General features: G+C 35.7%; 1 protein-coding gene across 6 annotated transcripts in view; it reads left to right on the top strand.

The window, feature by feature from the left end:
• Positions 1–20,367, top strand: part of LOC103718973 (LRR receptor-like serine/threonine-protein kinase FEI 1) — a 38,170-nt gene that overhangs the window by 4,137 nt on the left and 13,666 nt on the right. For 3 of the 6 annotated variants that reach the window (XM_088717340.2, XM_088717343.2, XM_088717345.2), the window contains exons 2-11: positions 241–465; positions 551–686; positions 6,243–6,314; positions 6,427–6,498; positions 9,839–9,910; positions 10,577–10,648; positions 10,750–10,821; positions 12,615–12,709; positions 18,697–18,858; positions 18,970–19,302. In XM_088717340.2, the coding sequence (XP_088573466.2) occupies positions 369–465; positions 551–686; positions 6,243–6,314; positions 6,427–6,498; positions 9,839–9,910; positions 10,577–10,648; positions 10,750–10,821; positions 12,615–12,709; positions 18,697–18,858; positions 18,970–19,302 (1,183 nt within the window). In that variant the 5' untranslated portion in view covers positions 241–368. The remainder of the gene's footprint in view (positions 1–240; positions 466–550; positions 687–6,242; positions 6,315–6,426; positions 6,499–9,838; positions 9,911–10,576; positions 10,649–10,749; positions 10,822–12,614; positions 12,710–18,696; positions 18,859–18,969; positions 19,303–20,367) is intronic. The other 3 variants (XM_088717342.2, XM_088717344.2, XM_088717341.2) reach the window with 2 other exon arrangements.

Genomic DNA, 20,367 nt, shown 5'->3' with positions numbered 1-20,367 from the left:
AATTACATATTCAATAGGATTTATTATTTATAATCAATTTGAAAGTGTTATTTTAAGGTGGTTATTAGAAAAATTACAGAAGACACTTCAGGACATACATGAGTTTTATAAAGATGACACGGCTGTGGGACTGCAGCAGGTGTTTGATAGGAATTTGCTGATTGAAATCTATGCTTGTTACTAAGCTGGTTGCTCTCTCTCTCTCTCTCTCTCTCTCTCTCTCTCTCTCTCTCTCCACAGATGTTTTGATCATTTGCAAAATTCAGATGGCAGTTACAGCTCTTACAGAAAACTTCATGCTTCATGCAAAACATCAGGAGTCTGTCAGATGATTTGCTGTAATTTTGTTATGTTCAACAAGCATATCTATGGGCTTATTTCTGATGAAATGTCAGAGGCAACTCTTTCTTTCCATACTGCTTGTCCTCAGTCGTTTGCCCATAAACAGTGCCATAACTTTGGATGGTATGAAATGGTCCTGTAATTTCATAATTTTTGTATTATTATTTTGTATTGTTGTGCTTTTTAATTGAAGAATTATTTCTTACAGGTGAGGCACTTCTAAGTTTTAAGACAGCAATTGGTGGGTCAGATGGTGTCTTTCTCCATTGGAGACAAGAAGATCCTGATCCTTGTAACTGGAAAGGCGTGGCATGTGACAATCATACAAAGAGAGTAATTTATCTGTAAGTAGCTCTAAGATATGGTGTATTGATGGGGGTATGAACACAGAGTTTCCAGAAAAAAAAACTTATGAAAAATTTTAGAAGCAGCAATGCTTGAGAGTGTTTGAATGAATTCATGTTAGATTTCTTGCTACAACAGGAACTCACATATTGGGTGTTTTCATTTCTTCTCTCTTTGCAAGTGAATTTGTTGCTTGCATTTAGATTTTAGAATACTTGATGCATAAACTCTGAAACTAGTCAGAAATGATCAACTGGGGCATACCATCTCGATATATATGTATCGAAGAAAGTGCTTGACTTCAAATGTAATAGGACTCATAAAGGGGACCGACTTTTGAACTCCAAGCAGGCCAGCTGTCTGCTAAGATCAGAAATGATCAATGGGTTCTCCATTTTGCTTTATATTTTAAATATATGTGTATATCCATGCAGCCCTTTTTCCCCCCATTTGGAGACTTATCACTTGATAGATGTGGTCTGGCACCTTTGATTCTCGTATAGGTTTATAAAGACATGGTCCAATGTTCAGAACATTTAGTGGAATATCTGGTAGCCTCCGATTGCTTTCCCATATAGATCACTTAGACTATGAGTTTTGGATGTCTTAAAGGAGTTAGATCTTTTACTTGTGGCCAGCTCGTGTGCTTTTAATGGTCATTGAAGCTCTAAGGAATGGAAGGTGCTGATTCCTTAAGCTTGGTGCCATATTGAAAAATAAGATATCTACTGATTATTAAACTTAAATCGATGATGAAGCCTTGAAAATTCTTTCTAGTGGAGGCTAACTAAGGCTGCTTACAAAAATTAGGAATACCAATGTGCAATGCATATGTGCTGAGAGAGAGACAGAAATGAATTTAGGGGTGGAGATGCTACAAATGAGTTCTCATTGTGTAGAGACCAGAGACCTGCACGTGCATTACACATGATGTAAGTCTTGAGCTTTCGGGTAGAGTCTGTCCAATGAAAACAAAGAAGTTGCTTTGGCAGGGGAAAAGGAAGAAAATAAGCATGGAATTGCTTGGGAATGGAAAATAGGCATAGTTGCTTTCCATTATCCGGAAAGATAAAGTAGAAAATCATCAGGGATTGGTTTGCCTGGCTGTTAGTATAAAGAAGCAAAAGTTAATTTTCTTCTAAGGGGCAGTTAAGGGAGTACCGAAACAAGAGTCAAACTTGGAGGTGGAGTCACACCACCAAGCATTCATATTTATATGTAGAGGTATAGTGTTAAGTAAGGTTTGAAGCAAGGTCCGTTGAACTGGTTCGGGACCCATACCGGTCAGTGGACGAGTTGGTATGGTACCGTACCAACACACCATACGCTTGGGAGTGTCGGTTTTGTACCGGCACACCCATTTTTTGTGAGTTTTTCAAGTTGATTTAATTGGTACCGGTTGGTTTGGAGCCGAAATCGGGTCGGTCCACCTATTGGAGTCAATTCCGACCCCAAACTGGCCGGAACCGGTTCCGAATTGCCCGGAATCGTTCTGGAACCAGTCGGTTTCGTTCGAACTTGGTGCGAACCGTCCGGTTCTGTTCGAACTTGGTGCAAACCATCCAGTTCCGTTCGAACTTGGTGCGAACCATCCGGTTCCTACTAAGTCGACCCTGTTCTGAACCGGGCCCCCTCTCCTTTTCTTTGTTTGTTGATTAAAAGATGTTGGGAAGGGCCTTCCCAACATTGTTTCTAAGCTCTCCAGCTTTTTTCCTTCTCCTCATTGGCCAAAATCACACCGATTTTGCATGATTGAAGGAAGATTCAAGCCTAAATAAGGTGTGCTTCTTCTCCCCTATCTCATTCCCTCAATTTTTTTAGGCTTGAAAAAATAGCTCAAAATTTACAAAATAAGAAAAGATTATGCTAAAATTTTCGACTTAGGCTTGATCTTATTATATGTTGTAGATCTATGGGTGATCTACACGATGACATAATTTTTTTTTAAATTTTTGGATTATATATAATTTTTAAAAATTAAAAATATATTTATGAATAAAAAATAGAAAAAATATAAAAAATAAAATAAAAAATAGTAAAACTAGAAGCGTATTTGGGGATATGCAAGCTACTCTTTAGAAAAAATTGGTGTCTATTTATTTAAATTTTGATGCAAATTATGCACATACGGTGGCTTAGGCCTAAATTTAGAAAATTTGAGAAATAAGAGGGAGTCAGTTCACTCAGATTCAAAGACCAAGAGCAGTAGTTTTGGTGGTCATGGATCTGTTGGCTAGAGAGGAAGTGGAGGACATGAGATCACCGTTTATGAGACACAGTCGCAAGGTGGTCTTTGATTCATCGGTGAGTCCTAGTTTATGCATGCTACACAAGATAAGAACTATGGTGCACGATCTAGGATCCGATTGCATTAGGAGATGGGCTCCTCGAGGTCGAGGGCACGATGCAACTATAGATGATCTTGCACGTAGAGTAGAATTCATATACGTATCAGGCTCCAAGTCGTATATTAGATCCTATTACCTGCAGCCAGAGGCAGCCTATGATCCTTACGGATACAGATATGGATATGGTGTGTTCGAAACATCTTTTAGAGGCTATTACCCTACGTAGCTCGAAGAATTTTTATGGTTCGGATTTTTCTGTCATCTTATTCGGATGGGCTTCTTTACAGCCGTTTTATCATTTAGTTTATCAGCCAGAAGACATCTCTCAGAGCCAGAGTTTTAGCGAGAGATCCGAGAGTGCTTATAATTCAGAGCGCGTTCTTTTTGGGATGAACATATAAAACTACTATACCGCTTGGTTAGAGGAGCGAGTTGATGTGCCTCTTGACTATACTAATGATCTGGATATCTGTGAGAAGTATCGCCACTCGACGAGATTTTAGATATCAGTATGTATGTTGTACTTTAAATATATGTAATTGATTGTATTATTTTATATTTTTCACCTCACTACTTGATTTGAGGATATTTAGTATTATTTTTTGTAGCATGCAACATCTTACTAATTATTTTATGATTTGTATTATTTTAAAACAATAAGATGCATCATTTAGGTTAAACCGGGGTCATGGAAATATCAAAAGGTATCAAAAAAATATCAAAAAAAAATCAAATTAAACTTAAAATCAGTAAAAAAGTTCAAAGAATTGATTACCAATTAAATCAACTTAAAAAACTCAAAAAAATTATACGTGCCGTACCGTGTCGGTGTGGTACCAAACCGGTACTGTACCGAACCGGTACTATATTGACCTATCCGCCGACCGGTATGGGTCCCAATACTGGTTCGACGGATCTTAGTTTGAAGTTTTGGCTAAAACTGATTTGTTTCTACGGAGATCGAACTAAAACTGACCTCAGTTTTGGGTGTCAGTCAATTTCGGCAGTTTTGATCGGTTTTGGCAGAAACTGACCAGTTTCAGTGGTTTTGGTAGAAACTGATGGGAACCAAATATCGATGTTTTCTTTAACTCTTCTTTTGGTGTTCATGCCATATTGGGGTCCTTTTATTACCTAAGTACTAGGCAATATGCCATCTATTTTCAATGGTTTTTCACTTTTTCTTTTCTTTTGTCTTGAAATAGAATGGATCTTGAAAATATACGTGCCTCTTGTTGGGTTGAGGTCTTCAAAAACCCTTATCGTTATCATGGATAAGGGCTAACACGAACAACCACAACTCATTTGATAGGAATGGCATCCTTTTTTTTATATAAACTAGAAATCCTCTAACTACAACTATCTGCTTATATAACCACTTAACCATGAAATAATGAGTAAGAGTGCCTAAATTTTATATATGTGTAGGTTCTACTGAGAATATAAAAGATTGTATTAGGCACTAAAATGCTTTATAATTGCCGATATATACGCGTGTATATATATTACGTTCACAATATAAAGTACTTACTTAGAGTGAAACTTTAAATCGCCAAAACAAAACTCCATAGGCCCAACTGAAACTGAGAGGAATCTTAGTTGACCTAACTGATGTAATTTCTAGTGCCCCAACTTAAGCTCTTAATTGACCTATCATGTCCACTTTGTTTGACCTTGTTTTGATTCAGATTCTTAGTTTTGACTTGTCCCTTCTTTGTTGCTTAAATTTTATCAAAGTTTATTTGTCGTCTCATCCTTCGAACTTTATGTGTTTTTCTTTTTGACTTGTTTTTTGTCATCAATATGGCCACATGAAATGGCTATAAACTTCCGTGGGCATGCCGGCAGATAATAAACAGGAAGATTTGCTTTTTCTAGACATCGGTAACCTAATTGTTCAAGTTTCTGATTTGATCCATGTCTACATGAAAGAAAACTTTGGAGAAGGTTATGAGGCAACTAGTGGTCATGCATATTGAAAAATTCTTTTGCCTTTCTCTTCTTAATTATTAACAATACACCTAGTTGTCCAAAAGGGTAGCATGCATGCAGCATTTTGAGATTTAACAAAATTGTAATTGTTCATTTGGACAATCTATGCCCTGTTGGGCTGAAGTTTGGAGGGACTCGTATGTATATACATCCATTCATACAACATTAGAACCATTTAGTGAATGAGTGATACTTAATTACTTCTGAAGCTGGCAACTGTAGAACTACATGCTGTGGCACAGTTTTATGTCAGTGATATTCTTCAAGATCCTTAGTGTGATGCTATGAAGGTGCAGCAAAACAGGATCTGATTGCTTATTTTTGTTAAATGAAATGTTGACTGATTCTTAATAGAATGTTGTGAAACTTTTGTAGGCCACCATGAAAAAGATGTTACTGAATAATTCTACAGTCAACTTGGTGTTGAAAACTAGGATTTGGGTTCATCCAGGTGGCATGAGATCATATGAAGTTGCTATAGGACAACAGCATTTGAAGGAAGGCTTCTAAAAAGGATAAGTAATTCAAATAGGTTTGAACATGAGAGGGAATATTTATTTGTCCAAGAAAGTTAGAATCAATCATGGAAGTTGTTTGAAGGAGATCTGTTGTGAGCTGCCTATGAGCACAAGAACTCAGTTTTTCTCTTCTAACTAGGGCCGATCATGCTACCCTGATCATCAGATCAGATTGTAACACAAGGGGTGAGATCATAGAGTCACTCTATCTGACGGAGTGAGCAAAAAAACCAATTGGGAATATAATGGTCTGATTTGTATGGAGACCATATTTCGGCCACTTGATTGATGGGTGTGTATTGATGTTTGCGGATTCTGGCACATTGTTTTCTAGGATTTGTTCATCTAACTTCTTTGTATTTTCATCATTGATTGTGATGTTGTTCCTTAAGTATTTAAATCAGTAGAGGAAATGCATCTTTTTAGAGGTTGAGTTTTGAAAATCTTATTTCTCATTTTTCAATCCTCGTTTAATACCGCATTTAAACTTATAATGGACTCTCCTTGCTTAAATGGGCAATACCATCTAATACTGCATCCCTATCAGTTGTGCACTTATCAAATTATATATGATTCTTATGATCTTGTGAGTTCATCAGTTGGTAATAACACATATAAGTGCAAGTATTTTTTTTTAGCTTAGCCCCTAAGAAATTTTCTTGTGGAAACTGTGATATCATAGTGCTGTATGTTTCAGGAGTCTTGCCTACCACAAGTTGATTGGGTCTATATCACCAGAAATTGGCAAGCTAAATCACTTAAAACAATTGTAAGCCTTCTCCTGATTATCATTTTTTTTTAATTATCGTTGCTCTCAAATGGACTTAATTATGTATAGTAGTCTGCTTATGATGGTAACATTTGATGATTGCATGTTCTAGAGCTCTAAATGGTAACAGCTTATATGGAACTGTCCCTCCAGAGCTTGGAAACTGCATGGAGTTACAATATTTGTAAGTCCTTATTTATATCTATCCCTTGCTACAATACTTGTAAGTCCTTATATCTGTCAATTGCTCTAAAGCTGGGTTAATATTTCAAGTGACATTATTGAAGACCTAGGTGTGCTGCAATTTTTGTCATTTTCCTCGATTCATCTATATTGTCCAGCAATGTGCAGCACTTGCTGTTTGTGCCTATGCTGGAAAACCTAAAAGCAGTTGTTGGGGTATCCAGACCACTCCTTTAGGCTATGCTTTCTGAGATACACCCATCATCACACCAAAAAAGTGGGAGGATGGGAAATGTCATGCTGGACCAGCTGGCAGGAGATTTCTAGTAGTAATTAGCAAAGTAACTTGTAGTTGTCAGAATTTAGAAATATATTTGTTATGTTGTAAAATTGTCACTATTGCTGGAGTTGTTGGTAGTCAGGAAGAAGAAAAGCATAGGAGAAAGAAGTCATTGAAAAGCTATTGTTCCATGCACAATCACCATATATGAATTTCTCTGCTCTGTTGCCTTAAGACAGCTGGAGCCTGAAGCAGTTGAGTACAGTTACAAGTTACAACTTACAAGTGTAATCAGAAAACAACTAGCGGATAGTGTAAACCACTTACCTACACCTTATGTTGATAGTTACTTTAAAAGATGTTGCATGACTAAATTGTTTATAACTTTATATTTGAACTTGGATTTGTGGTATAATAAAGTTCAAGAACTCGATTTCGATTTTGGTTTAGATAAGGCCTGTCAAGTTTCAGTGTTGCTAGTTTTGGCTCAAATTTCAGAGTTTGGGCCAGAAAAATTACAAAAGGATATGAAGCAATCAGGAGAAAATAAAATAAAAGGGGTTACAAATAGAATCAGCAAATGATTAGTGGGTCATACAAATCACAAACCTACACTTTGATAGTTACATGGAAAGATGTTGCATGACTAAGTTGTTTATATTAGAACTTAGATTTAGGGTATATAAGGATCTTGATTTCAATTTTGGTTTATATAAGGCCTGTCAAGTTTCAGGTTTGGTAGTTCTGGCTCAAGTTTCAGAGTTTGGGCCAGAAAAATTACAGAAGTATATGAACCAATCAGGAGAAAATATAACAAGCAAGGACAAGCATCAACGTAGTGTTAGAGACTCAGAGTAGTGCTGTTGTTCTTAATATTTGCATTATAATTTTTTTTTTTTACATGATTAAACTAATGGGTGTGGATAACAATAAAAATCGCTGAAAGAACTGGTAAACAAGAATATTGAATTCTGTTGCATTCAATTGTTTGATATAAATTTAATTATAATTAACTTATCATATTAATTTCTATAAAAGTAAACAAGTTGCAATTACATAGAACTAGAAATGAATATGAACTAAATGTTTACAATCATATTAATTGCCAAGTAACAACATATGAGTTGTACAATATGTAAATAAAACTATCTCATCTAAATGCCTTTAAGATATTAAACTAATATTTATCAAGTCCGAGCTTTTATCTTGTGAGGCCATTAATTCAGGGGCTTAATCTAGTAGTTGATTTCCTTCACTCTTAGTTCTCCTGTAAAAATATTTTAAAAAACCAAAAGATCTTTTAATTCTCTTGAATTTCTTATTATTAAACTCCCAGGTGCTTTAAGTTTTTCAAAAATTGGAAGAATATCATTTTTAATATCAAAAAAATCTTTGAGGTTGTCAATTGGATGACTTGGTAAAGTCTCTTGTCTTGATAAAAGGGACATTGGCTTTATCCCACTAGCACTCTGGTGTTTGGCTGGGTTTCTGCCCTTCCTAGTTATCGAAAAAGAGAAAAATCAATAAAATACTTGGGGTTATATTTGTTATCCATGAATAAGTACCTGCACTTTTAGATATGAAAATAAGAAAAAATGACGAGAAGTTAACACTATAACTAAAAGTCTGCCTCATCGACCTGTATGGATCGTACCATACTATGTTGGTAAGGTACCAGTACAATACCAAGGTTATGTATATGAATTGAACTAGTCCTTACTGGTCCAAATTGAGCGGAACTGTCCTGGACTGCCCGATACCATCTGAAACTAGGATCCCATACTGTACTGACCCATATTGCCCAGTTTCAGGCAGTATCATGATAAAAGGAGAGAAGAAGGGTTGGGAGCTGCCTCAAGAATGGCTGTGTATCGTACCATATTGGCCATATTATACCGAACCGATAATGTATAGGTATGGTGCCCGGTTCCAAGATTGCGGACCTAACCTATATACTTGGAGAGATGGCCCTAATGTAATAGTAACAAAGATACTGCTTATAAATGACTGTTATGGCTCGTTTCAACTAATCTCACTTAAATTGGACCGAAACCACTTAAATTGGACCAAAATTGATTAGTTTTGGCCAAGGTTTGAAAGACCCACCATTCCGTGCTATACTATGCACCTTACCACCCTGTATCAACATGGGGCATCATCTGGGCCTTGATCCATGATTAGATACAAAGGTGTGTTGTAATATGTCATACTACCTATGATTGCTAGTTTGCTACATCCTTGTACTTCAACTTATATGCCCGATCATGTATTTTTGAAAATCAGAACAATTTCCACCATTCATTTTTTTGTCCATTGGATGCATTGGTAGGAGAAGCATTTTATGTACTGAATTGTATTGCCAGTATTGAGCAGTACAATGAGCTGGTATGGTCCTAAGACATGGTAACATGGCTGTGTTGACTCCAACGCTTTACTATGTGTTAGCATGGAGTCATACTACTCTCTTTTGTTGAGGTACTGGTATGGGGCCTGGTCTTGTGACTTGAAATATTGGGTAGGAAACCACCAAAACATATAAATTTTCAATTCTAGATATTTAGTGGTATGGGTCTCCAGTGCTACAGGTCTCCAATATGGATAGCTCATCACTAATTTGGAATTGTTAAATCTTTTATTAGTCATCTAATGGTTAGCTTGAAATCTAACACCATCACATATTAATTGACTTAAGATGCGATAGTTATCAGCTGTATTATAATCTTCTGTGATGTCTTATCTGTAGATACTTTTTGATATGTGTGGAGTTTGGACTGATACTGGCAGATACCAATTCAAGTTTTTTTTTTTTTTTTTTTTTTGGGGCGTTTTTTTTTTTTTTTTTTTGGGGGGGTGGGGGGTGGGTGGGAGATGCTATGCAGTATGCACCATGCCGATGAGGCCTTGATATGGAACTATTTGAATAATACTGATTAATACGTTACCATGTTTTATGACATGTATGTGTTTTAATATTGATGCATTTAACAATAGCTGCTTCTGCATACAATCACAAATTATGTTTGCATTTGCAATTTAGCTAATTTTATCAACTTCATAACAGATATTTGCAAGGAAATTACTTAAGTGGATCTATCCCTTCGGAGTTTGGTTACCTTTTGGAACTTGAGACTCTGTGAGTGTTATGTTTTCATGTAGTTTTTATTACTTAAGTGGATCTATCCTTTCGGAGTTTGGTAACCTTTTGGAACTTGAGACCTTGTGAGTGTTATGTTTTCATTTTTAGTTTTTGAAATTCATGAATCTATTTCTAATGGGATGGATGCATGCGGAGCTCGGCATTTCCTTACTCGCTTAATTTCTACTGTGTGTGATAAAACTTAGAACCTGCTAGCTATATGAGCTGTATCATACACTAATTTTACTAACATTAATGTTTATTAAATTTGTTTGTAAATACCTATTCAGGCTTATGTTTTACATTAAAGTTTGTGCGAAAATGTTCTAGTTAAATAAGATAATACAACTTTGGCATGCCTATTCTTATGGTTTTCCATTTTAATTACATTCATGTACATACTTTGGTACTTCTTGCTGTGTCTATATTTGATGATTCATTTATAATATGATGTCACTATCAAATATATACGTTTCTGGTACTAAAAACTGGCAAGATTTTGGAAGCTAAGTTATTTTGGTGTAAGAAACATTTTTATGTCTTTTTCTTTTTTCACTGTTTCCGTAAAATTTAAAAATTCTGTGCAAAATAGTCTAGTATATCACTGTTTCGATTTTGATTCAGCAATTCTCATTGTATGCTAATTAGTTTTTACTTTTCTAGGGATATCTCCAGCAACACTCTGAGCGGATTTATTCCTACATCACTTGATAAGCTGACCAAGCTTAAATCATTGTGAGTTTCTTATCTGTGGTCAACTATATGTTATATCCATCAAATGAATGATCACTCCCATCTAAAGCTAAAAAATTATTTCCCTTGCAATCTTGCTGAAGCAATGTATCAATGAACTTTTTGACTGGACCGATACCATCTGATGGTGTTCTTATCAAGTTTACAGAAACTTCGTAAGTATTGTTTCCTTATGTTTATAATTTGTATTTTAGTTGATCTCACAACGTGTTTGAAGAGCATTTTCATTTGGTGGACTACTTTGCTGGAGTTAATTGCTTTTTACTGTTTGAATTAACAGTTGTCATGTTGCATTTTATGGCTTCTTTTTATGCATTTAGTTGGAACTTGTAGGGCTTGATTGGTGCCCTTTCTTAAGGTTTGACAAGAAATCACCACTAATTGCCCGTATATGCCATAAAGATATCCCCATAAGTCAAATACCGCCCCAACTAGCATGGGATTAAGGCTTAGTTGAGTTGTAAGTCAAATTCCACGTGAACTCGCAAGGTGGGTGCTGGTTCACATCAGTTTTGACTGAAATGAAATATTTCAATCTAAGTTTTAGAACCAGCCAACCTCAGCATATTTCTACAAATAAGAAAACTAAATGAATTTTAAGCTAAAGATGTGGCTGAGCAATGTGATATAACAAGCAATACATGGATGTTCCTCGAATAACTAGGTGACTTCCTTTTAGAAAAAGGAACACAGGATCCACCACATACTATATTTGGAGTCTTTTCATTTTAAATCATGATGATATCCTTTCCTTATATTTAAAACTTTTGAATTTCGAGAATTGAGATTTCTGTAGGTGATTAGGTGTTCAGTTGTCAAGAAGAGAAATGAGACGGTAAGGGGGGTGAAACATGAATTTTGGCTAGTTTACTCAAACTAGAATTTCTTAGTTCTATGCTTGGTTTGCTGAACCTTGTTTGGTCAATTGTCGGCACGGCTTGAGGGTCCAATTCAGCATAAAAGGCTCGGACTTGCTCCATTCACTCAATTTGCTGTGATTCGGCACTGCTCCTTTGTTTCGTCTCTGTCATTCGCCCCTCTCCCTTTGAAGCCGTAGTCCCCTCCGTCGTCAACCCCAACCGGCTAGCTAAGTCTCCCTCTCCCTCCCTCTCTCTCTCCTCCTGTGACAATGATGAGGAGGGCTGTTTGAATCCTCTCTCTCGGCCTCCCTCTCTCCCCTCGACGACAATGAGGAAGGTTCTTCGAGCCCTCTCCCTCCCTTCTCTCCCTCCCTTCTTCTTCCTCTTCCTCTTGCTCTCTCTTTTCCTCTCTCCTTCTCTCTCTCCAGCTCTCCTTGCTGACCATACCATGCTGAACCGGTCGCGGGCTAGTACGCCCTCCAGCTCTGTTTGCAAACCTTGGTTCCATGATTTCACATTTCTGGTATTTTAAGAATTTTCATTGCACAACCAAGCACAAGATTACAAGATCACAACTTCTAATTTCAAGAAAAAGTCATTAAATATCATGATTTTCTAGTACATTGGGGCATACTTTTAAATATTCTAGAAATTTCTGGAACTGATGCCAGCTGTGTAAATAATTCTCTGTGGGGAGCAATATCCTCATTTACTTGACTATACTTGATTCTCCTAGTGCATTTGAATGTGATGCATGATCTTTTTTTAATGCTATGTTAGCTATTGATACCTTCACTTTAAAATCATCTCTATGAAATCTTCCTTTTGCTCTTCTTTGTTTGAGTTTCTCTGGATAGTCATTTGCTGCCTATATTGCTTCATGCTTTGCACTGTAATATTGATTCACAAATTTACTTTCAACTTTTTATTGTTGGAAAGGGAGCTGTATTTCATTTCTCAGGTTCCACATTTCAGTTGTTGTTTAGAAAGTAGACAGCCATGCTAAATAATGAATTAAATTTCTCCTTTTGAAATCAATGCTACCTAACCCATACTTACGTTTTCTACTTTTATGCACATACGTACAGCTTTATCGGAAATCGTGAGTTATGTGGGAAGCAAATTGATGTAGTGTGCAAAGATGAAGTTCGGTCGCCATTCGTAGATTCTCAGCCTTCTTCAGGTATTTGGTGTTCTAAAAGTATATATCATGATATGTTAGTTTTCTTTCAACATGAAGTGAAATTGAAGGTCCCTTTTATTTGAAGCAGTGATTTCTATTTCTTAATTTTTAAATTATTGTTGCCTAGTTGGTAAGGTAAATAATTAACACAAAATTAGTGAAATTCTTGAATTAGTGCTGAGAATGAAGCATTAATTAGTTAAGCTGGTAAGGATCAGTACTAGTGTGGTCGGTCTCTAGTTATTGTTGTATGTATATGCTCTTTTCATCTTTTTTTTCCCTTAATAGTATACTTTTAATTTATGTCTACTGGGGGTATCAGCCTATCTCGCTAGGACTGCATTATTGCATAGAACGGTATGGGGGATGGCTACGGAACACTGATTCCTTCTTGAGCGAAGCATCCTGCTTGTCCTTGAAGCTAACCAAAATAGTTACCAAGGTTGGCTTGGCCGTTATCAAGTGCGACCTGATCGATGCTTTCTTTTTTTTCCTTAAAAATAGAGTAAGAGAGTAGCAATGATGGTGCACGATCTTTTTCTCTTGGGTTTTTTTGTAGGCGTGCTTCAGAAATAGAGGAGAGAACAGAGAGGCACGGAGAAGGGAAAGGAGGGAGGCTCATTAAATTTTAGTTAGCACAATAAATTAAAAAATTGAAAAAAGGAAAAAAAGTTGCCCTAGTTCAATGCCAGGATGCAAGACCGTCCCAAGAATTGGATGGTAGTTTCCATGTACGATAGTTCGATACTATTATGAGACCAAAAGCTAGGAGCAATTTTCGTTGAAACGGAATCGAGATTCCTACTGGCCAGATACCAATATGGTACGGTATTGAATTGGTACCATATTGTATTCAATATCGTACTAATACACGATCTAGGTTGGCATACCAGTCAGCTATTTTCTTTATTTTTTTTGTCTTTGCATTTTTTTTTTTGTTTTCTCATTTTTTTATTTTCAGTTGTCATTTTGATAATTATGGTTGTCTAATATGTAATTTTAACCTTGCTTTGATGTCTTTTTTTTTTTTTTTAAAATCAGAAATCATAATTGAAGTAGATCGATTAATGAAGTCGATTTAATGTATTTAAAGTACAAAATACGTACTCACATGTAATTTTTTCGTGCCGATGTTCCTCATAGTTGAAATGGGATTTCGATCATAGTTCGGGTCTGGCACATTAGACCAAGACTCATAGAGCATTGCGGCATAGTCCTCCATCTGTATTCTCCTATAATCTGTGCTTGCTGGATAGTTACCCTAAGAGTTCTTTGTTTGACACTGGGTTGGCCAGCGAAGATCTCGATTGTGAAATCCGACCCGTAAGATGCTTGAGATTGTGAAGGATATCATCGACTCGAATACGATGTCTCAATCGAACCATATCTGTACAAGTCATTGCTTGTTTGTGTGGAGTAGTATCCAACATATGACTTGGATCTAGATACGTCTAGAGATTCTACTCGACGTGTGAGGTTATCTGTAGCAGTAGAGCCATGTTCCGAACGATCTTGAGGGGCTTGTCTTCTATATGCAATGGTATCTTCGTGAGCTTTATCAGGTCGGGTATTATAGTCCCTATCTAGTATGGCATGAGTGAACTGGGACTCATCGGTGAATCGAAGACCACTCTAGAAACGTGCATCATAAACTAATCATGCTATATTCACCGCTACCTCTCTGGCCACCAGATGCATCATCGCTTGAGCTGTCGTCATCACTGTTGTCGTGGGGATGATCTGGTCTTGGAATTTGAATGAATAGGCTCCTCGAATCTCCAATGGATGTTAACAAAAAATTATGAATTTTGAGTGTAGATCATTCGTAGGTCTACAACATATGAAATCATATCAAAATTCAAAAATTTGGCATTTTTTGCCTTTCTCAATTTTTTGCCAATTTCTGGCATTAGAAAGAAAAAAATGAGGAAGAAGGATGGAGAGAGGGCCCTTACCTCTTTATTAGCTCTGATTTGGGTTGAGATCCGCAAAAAATCAGCCCTTTTTTGGGTTTTTTGCAACTTTAAAAGTTGGAGAGGGAGAGGTTGAGAAGGCATAGGAATGGGCCTCCCATGTCTATTATTAAAGAGGGGAACAAGAGGAATTGGGCTCAAAATGGCTCAACCGAGACAAACTGCTTGTTTCGCCTCGGTTCGGTCTATTTTCCAAGCCGGTAGGCGAACCATCTCGGTTCCTTGTTGGTTCGGTTTGGTACACCCCGAACTAGCCATTTGGGGCGGTACGGGCAACCATGGGTAGGATGGTCTGTATCAATATTTAAATCATTGATTTTTATGCTGTCAAACTTTTTGAATCTCTAAACCTAGGCATTTTAGGTGTGTTGATCAGAGTCATAACAATTGGTATCAGAGCTAGGCCCACGTCTATAGATTGAGTCATAGAGAGGGCGACCTATGAAGAGGGTTATTTGGAAAAAGAAAAGGAAGGAAGCCAGAGTGGAAGTTGCCTATGGAAAGATCTACCTAGTGAATAGAGTAGCAGCCTTTGGGATTGCATTGAGTGAACACGGTCACTTGAAAGGGCCACTTAATACTACATCTATCTTAATATGCTCATATCTGCTACATTTAACTTGTTTTCTTGTACTTTATTGCCTCACACTCCAAGCGATACAACCTGGCAAGCGCTGCCATTCTTTATTGCACTATCTTTTAAATCCAGGGTACGGGCCTATCACATAATATTCTAGATGCGCCTCTCCACATCCTCTATCCAACTTTAATTCTATTATACATATTTCATCTATCTTCCATTATTTTGCATAATAGATTCTAAGTAATGAAATTAGTCACTTTGTGGTATCTCTTGGTTATCAATCTTAGTTAACATTGCTTCATTTTTATTCTTATCAAATTTATATTCCATATACTGTCTTTGTTGTGCTAATTTTTAAGCCCTTGTTCTCTAAAGTTTCCTCTATAAGTCCAATTTAGTATTTGATCTAATTCTCTTTTCATCAATAAACACTATGTTCCACAAACAACATGCACCATAGTACAGCTTCTCAAATATTACTAGTAAGTTCATTCATAATTAATGCAAAAAGATGTGGAGTAAGTGCTTGTCCTTGATGCAAGTCTACAGCATGGAACTTCTTGTACCATAATTCCTAACATTTATCAATGCCTCATCATACATGTCACTATTTATTTCAATATACCATTTATCTGCAAATTTCTTTCTTAAAAACATGAAAATTACTTTTTTTGGTATTCCATCATGAGCCCTCAAAGTTGATGAAGACCATAGGTGGAGTTTCTCCTTTTGTATATATTTTTTCTATCAATTATCTAAATAATGGCCTCTATTGTTAATCTTTGAGGCATAAATCAAAATTGGTTATCTGAACAATTATTGTTTTTCTTAATCTTTGTTCCATTACCCTCTTCCATAATTTCAGAGTGACTCATAAGCTTAATTCCTGGATTATTAGAAAAGTTTGTACATAACCTTTGTTGTTATAACTAGGTACCACAGTACAATCATCTGACCTTTTCATAGTTTTGAAATTTCATTAAATAAATTAGCAAAATTTTACTTGATATATCCATTGATTTTTCAAATCGCAATAGGTATTTCATCGAGCCCTAATATCTTACCTTTTTGCATTTTTTTCTGAGCTATCTCCACTTCGCTTATATGAATTGGATGAGTAGAACCTTGACTCCTTAATTTTACTTCTTCAATTGATATTTTTTTATTAGAATGCTCATTTCACAATTTTTTGAAATAATATCTCTTTCTTTATTTTTCTCATTTTTAACTAATATCCTAGTATCTGCACTTTTAATGTATCTAACTCGATCAATATCTTCTTTCTCTCTCTAACTGTAGCGAAAATTATATTCTCATATTCTTTCATTCCTAATTTATCATATGCTACATATTTAAACTTTAGCCTCCTTATATGTTATAAAATCCTCGACACTTTTGCTACTATTTAAAGCCAATCCATTTATTTAATTGCCTCTTTTATCTCATTATTCCACCACAAATTTTTATATCTTTTCCCTGTTAACTTTCCTAAAATATCCTTGTTTAGCTTCGTAATACAATTAGCTATTTAGTTTCACATTTTATTTGGTTCGGTTCCTAGGTTCCAATTTTCCTCCTTTAGTAATTTATTTCTAAAAAATATTTGCCTCTTTTTTTTGGACATTTATTAAATTATTTTCTTTTTTTAGCACTCTATATAGATCTAAGACTACTCAACTATGTTTTGTGGTTAAACTCTCTCCTGATATCAACTTAAAATCCTTAAATGTTTATATTTCTCTTATCATGATGAAAAAGTAATCTATATGTAACAAATTTGATCCACTGTTAAAGGTTACTAAATGCTTATCTCTCTTCTTAAAATATGTGCTGCAACTGCTAGATCATAAGGTATTACAAATTCAAGTGTTGAATCTCCTATTAAATTCTTATCCCCCAAAACAAATCCACCATGTATTCTCTCATATCCAATATTGCTCTTCCTACATGCCCATTTAGGTGACCACCTGCAAGTTTTCTTTTTCCTTCAGGAATATGCTGCATTAGTCCATCCATTCCATCTAAAATTGTTTCTTAATCTTCTCCTTTAAGCCTGCTTGTGCATAGGCACTAACTAAATTAATAATCTTGTCGTCTAAAACTAGTTTAATAACTATTAATTTATCATCTATCCTTTTCACATCTCCAAATTTACCTTTCATTATTCAGTATCATTCCTACTCCATTACTATTGCTATCCTTACTTGAATATAATGGTTTATAACTATCTTTCATATCCTTTGATTTACTACCCTTCCATTTAGTTTCTTATAAATAAGCAATGTTGATTTTTCTACATGTTAATGTATCCACTAATTGTCTATTATTGTTGGTCAAATTTCTAACATGCCGAGTAGCAAATCTAATTCTTTCATTCTGTATAGTTACCTTCTTAATAGGATGCGTTTTCTCTTGCCTCCTCATTACTCTGACTACCTGCCATTGTACTAAATTTCTACTAAAAGATTATTCCTTAATAGCTCTGGCTCATTTGTTGCTACAACTGGGCTAGATTGTATCAGGTCGCTTATGGGCAATGACCTAACCAATGCTTACTTATTTATCGATCCAACTGTATCATGTTATAATAGGTTGTTTAAGGACAACGACCTAACCAACCCTTGCTCATTTTTCACTACAATCGGACCATGTTATAGTGGGTTGCTTATGGAGATTGGGCTAACCAACCCTTATCCATTTCTCACCATAGTTGGGTCAGGTTGAGGCACATCATATTGAACATGGGACACCCTAATCTTCACACATCAAAATTTGAACCTGTTTTACAATTATTGACATGTTTCAGCAATTGGCTTTCAACCTGACATCAACCCTCCACCTTTCTCATCCATGTTTGAGACCGGCCACAGCGGTGTTTTGGTGATGACTAAGTCTATTTCATTTAGCCCATAGTAGTTCCCTTCCTGTCATTATCCTTCTCTATGGTTGTTGGGCTCAGTTGCACACAGTTTAACTAGTGATTGTTTAACTGTTAATGCTCTATTGTTTAACTTTCAATTAGTACTGGGAAAAATTGAGGAAGTTGTACAAATAGACAACAAAAAACTAATTGCGTAAAGTAGCAACCAAAGCTAATATTCTGGTTTATGAAGGCTTATGTCTACTAAGTTTTTGTTGGACTGGAGTTTTATTGTTATCCTTCATGCTTTGGGTGCTTCTAACTTCAGGTTGTCCCAGCTATTTTTCATTCTGCTAAGTAGTATTCATGTCCCCTGATTTCTACTATGTTTATTTAACTTTTGTTTCAATAGAAAATCTGTCTGACAATTATTTGTTCTGGGAGGCCTTTTGACTTGCAGGCCCTAGACTGTAGAAATTCCCTTGAATTTTAAAGTAACCAGGTTTTGCCCCTTGTGAATAATCTTATTGTACTTCTGGACCTTACATGTGATAGAAATATGGTGCTGCAGGAAACAGAGGGTATAGGAGGAATTCTACTAGGTTTCTTATAAGTGCAGTTGCGACGTTATGTGCTTTATTATTTGTGGCACTGATGTGCTACTGGGGTTGCTTTCTTTACAAGAAATTTGGTAAAGGTGACATCAGGGGTCTTGCAATGGATGTCAGTGGAGGTATCTTGTAGATTTTTTCCCCTTTGTGCTATAAAGATTATGATCTATGTGTTGTCTCATTCTGGAGTAGAGGAAATGGGTAGATGTTTATAATACTAAATACTGTCCCAGGTGCATCCATTGTAATGTTTCATGGGGACTTGCCCTATTCATCTAAAGATATCCTAAGAAAATTAGAGACCTTAAATGATGAAAACATTATTGGTACTGGAGGCTTTGGAACTGTGTACAAGCTTGCAATGGATGATGGAAACATGTTTGCTTTGAAGAGAATAATAAAGACAAATGAAGGTCTAGACCGTTTCTTTGATCGGGAACTTGAGATTTTGGGGAGCATTAAACATCGTTATTTGGTCAATCTCCGTGGATATTGCAATTCTCCTTCATCTAAGTTGTTAATCTATGATTACTTACCTGGTGGAAGCTTGGATGAAGTTTTACATGGTGAGAACTCTACTACTATTTTCATATTTACAATCACTTTTTCCCATGATTGGAGTATGCTTTGCGAAGTATTTAGTTTATTGCTACATTTTCTAGACCAGTAAATGTGTGTGCACTACATGTGGACTTCTGTAATTTGTTGTTGGCCTTGCAAATCCAAATCCTTTGCATGTTGAGTTTGCATTTTAGCTTTGTCAAGTTTATTACTGTTTGGCATTATAAACGATCAGTGCATCATTCTATTGGAAATTAATGTTTTCTCATAATCTATAATTCTATTTAACATTGACATATCTTTTTGATTGTATCATTTGTTATATGCATCTGATCTTATTGACTTAACATCTCTCAGTCATGACTATGTTGGCAATAAATGGACAATTTATGCTATTTATCAGACAGTTTTAGCGCACAAAGTTATTAATAGATGCTGCAAAATCATCTTACTATAATCTCAACATTGTTGTACTAAAGCTGTTAAACTATGAACCACAAAACTTCAAATTTTGGTCTATATATTATTAATCACAAGTTTATAAAGTGTGAAACCATAATAAAAGACAACAATCAGGTTAAGTTGTTGTAAGATGCTACGAAATCATCTGATTATGATCTCAACATTCACATTTGAAACTGCTAGAGCTGTTAAATTATGAACAGCATTACTTGATATTTTAGTCCATATACTATCAGTCATGACTTTATAGAGGCTAAAACTATACTAAAATTATAGAAGGTCACCTATACTAACTTTTAAAAAATACTGGATTGCTTTGACAAGTACTTCAGAAACAAGACAAGTTGAGGCACTTATTGAAGTTCGATGTCATCTACCCTGGCGATCTATTGTTGAATTCCATGGTCATATTACTTGATTATTTATATTTATCAGCTTCCTTTTTGTTGGACTTGATTTCATCAGGATTCTAGTCTTTTCCCATCAGAATGTGGGTGCTACATGTTCTCTAAGAAGTGTACCATATTCAAGTAAATACAAGGTAAGGATAAGATATTTGATTAAAGTGGCACAGAAAGTGGTAAATGCTTTTGACATCCATAATTTTA

The sequence above is a fragment of the Phoenix dactylifera genome, chromosome 3, assembly GCF_051530095.1.
Source record: "Phoenix dactylifera cultivar Ajwa chromosome 3, Ajwa_hap1_PhDact_Kaust_v1.1, whole genome shotgun sequence".
Classification (NCBI taxonomy): Eukaryota; Viridiplantae; Streptophyta; class Magnoliopsida; order Arecales; family Arecaceae; genus Phoenix; species Phoenix dactylifera.
The sequence above is the reverse complement of the archived record's forward strand: the minus strand, read 5'-3'. Positions and strand labels throughout refer to the sequence as shown.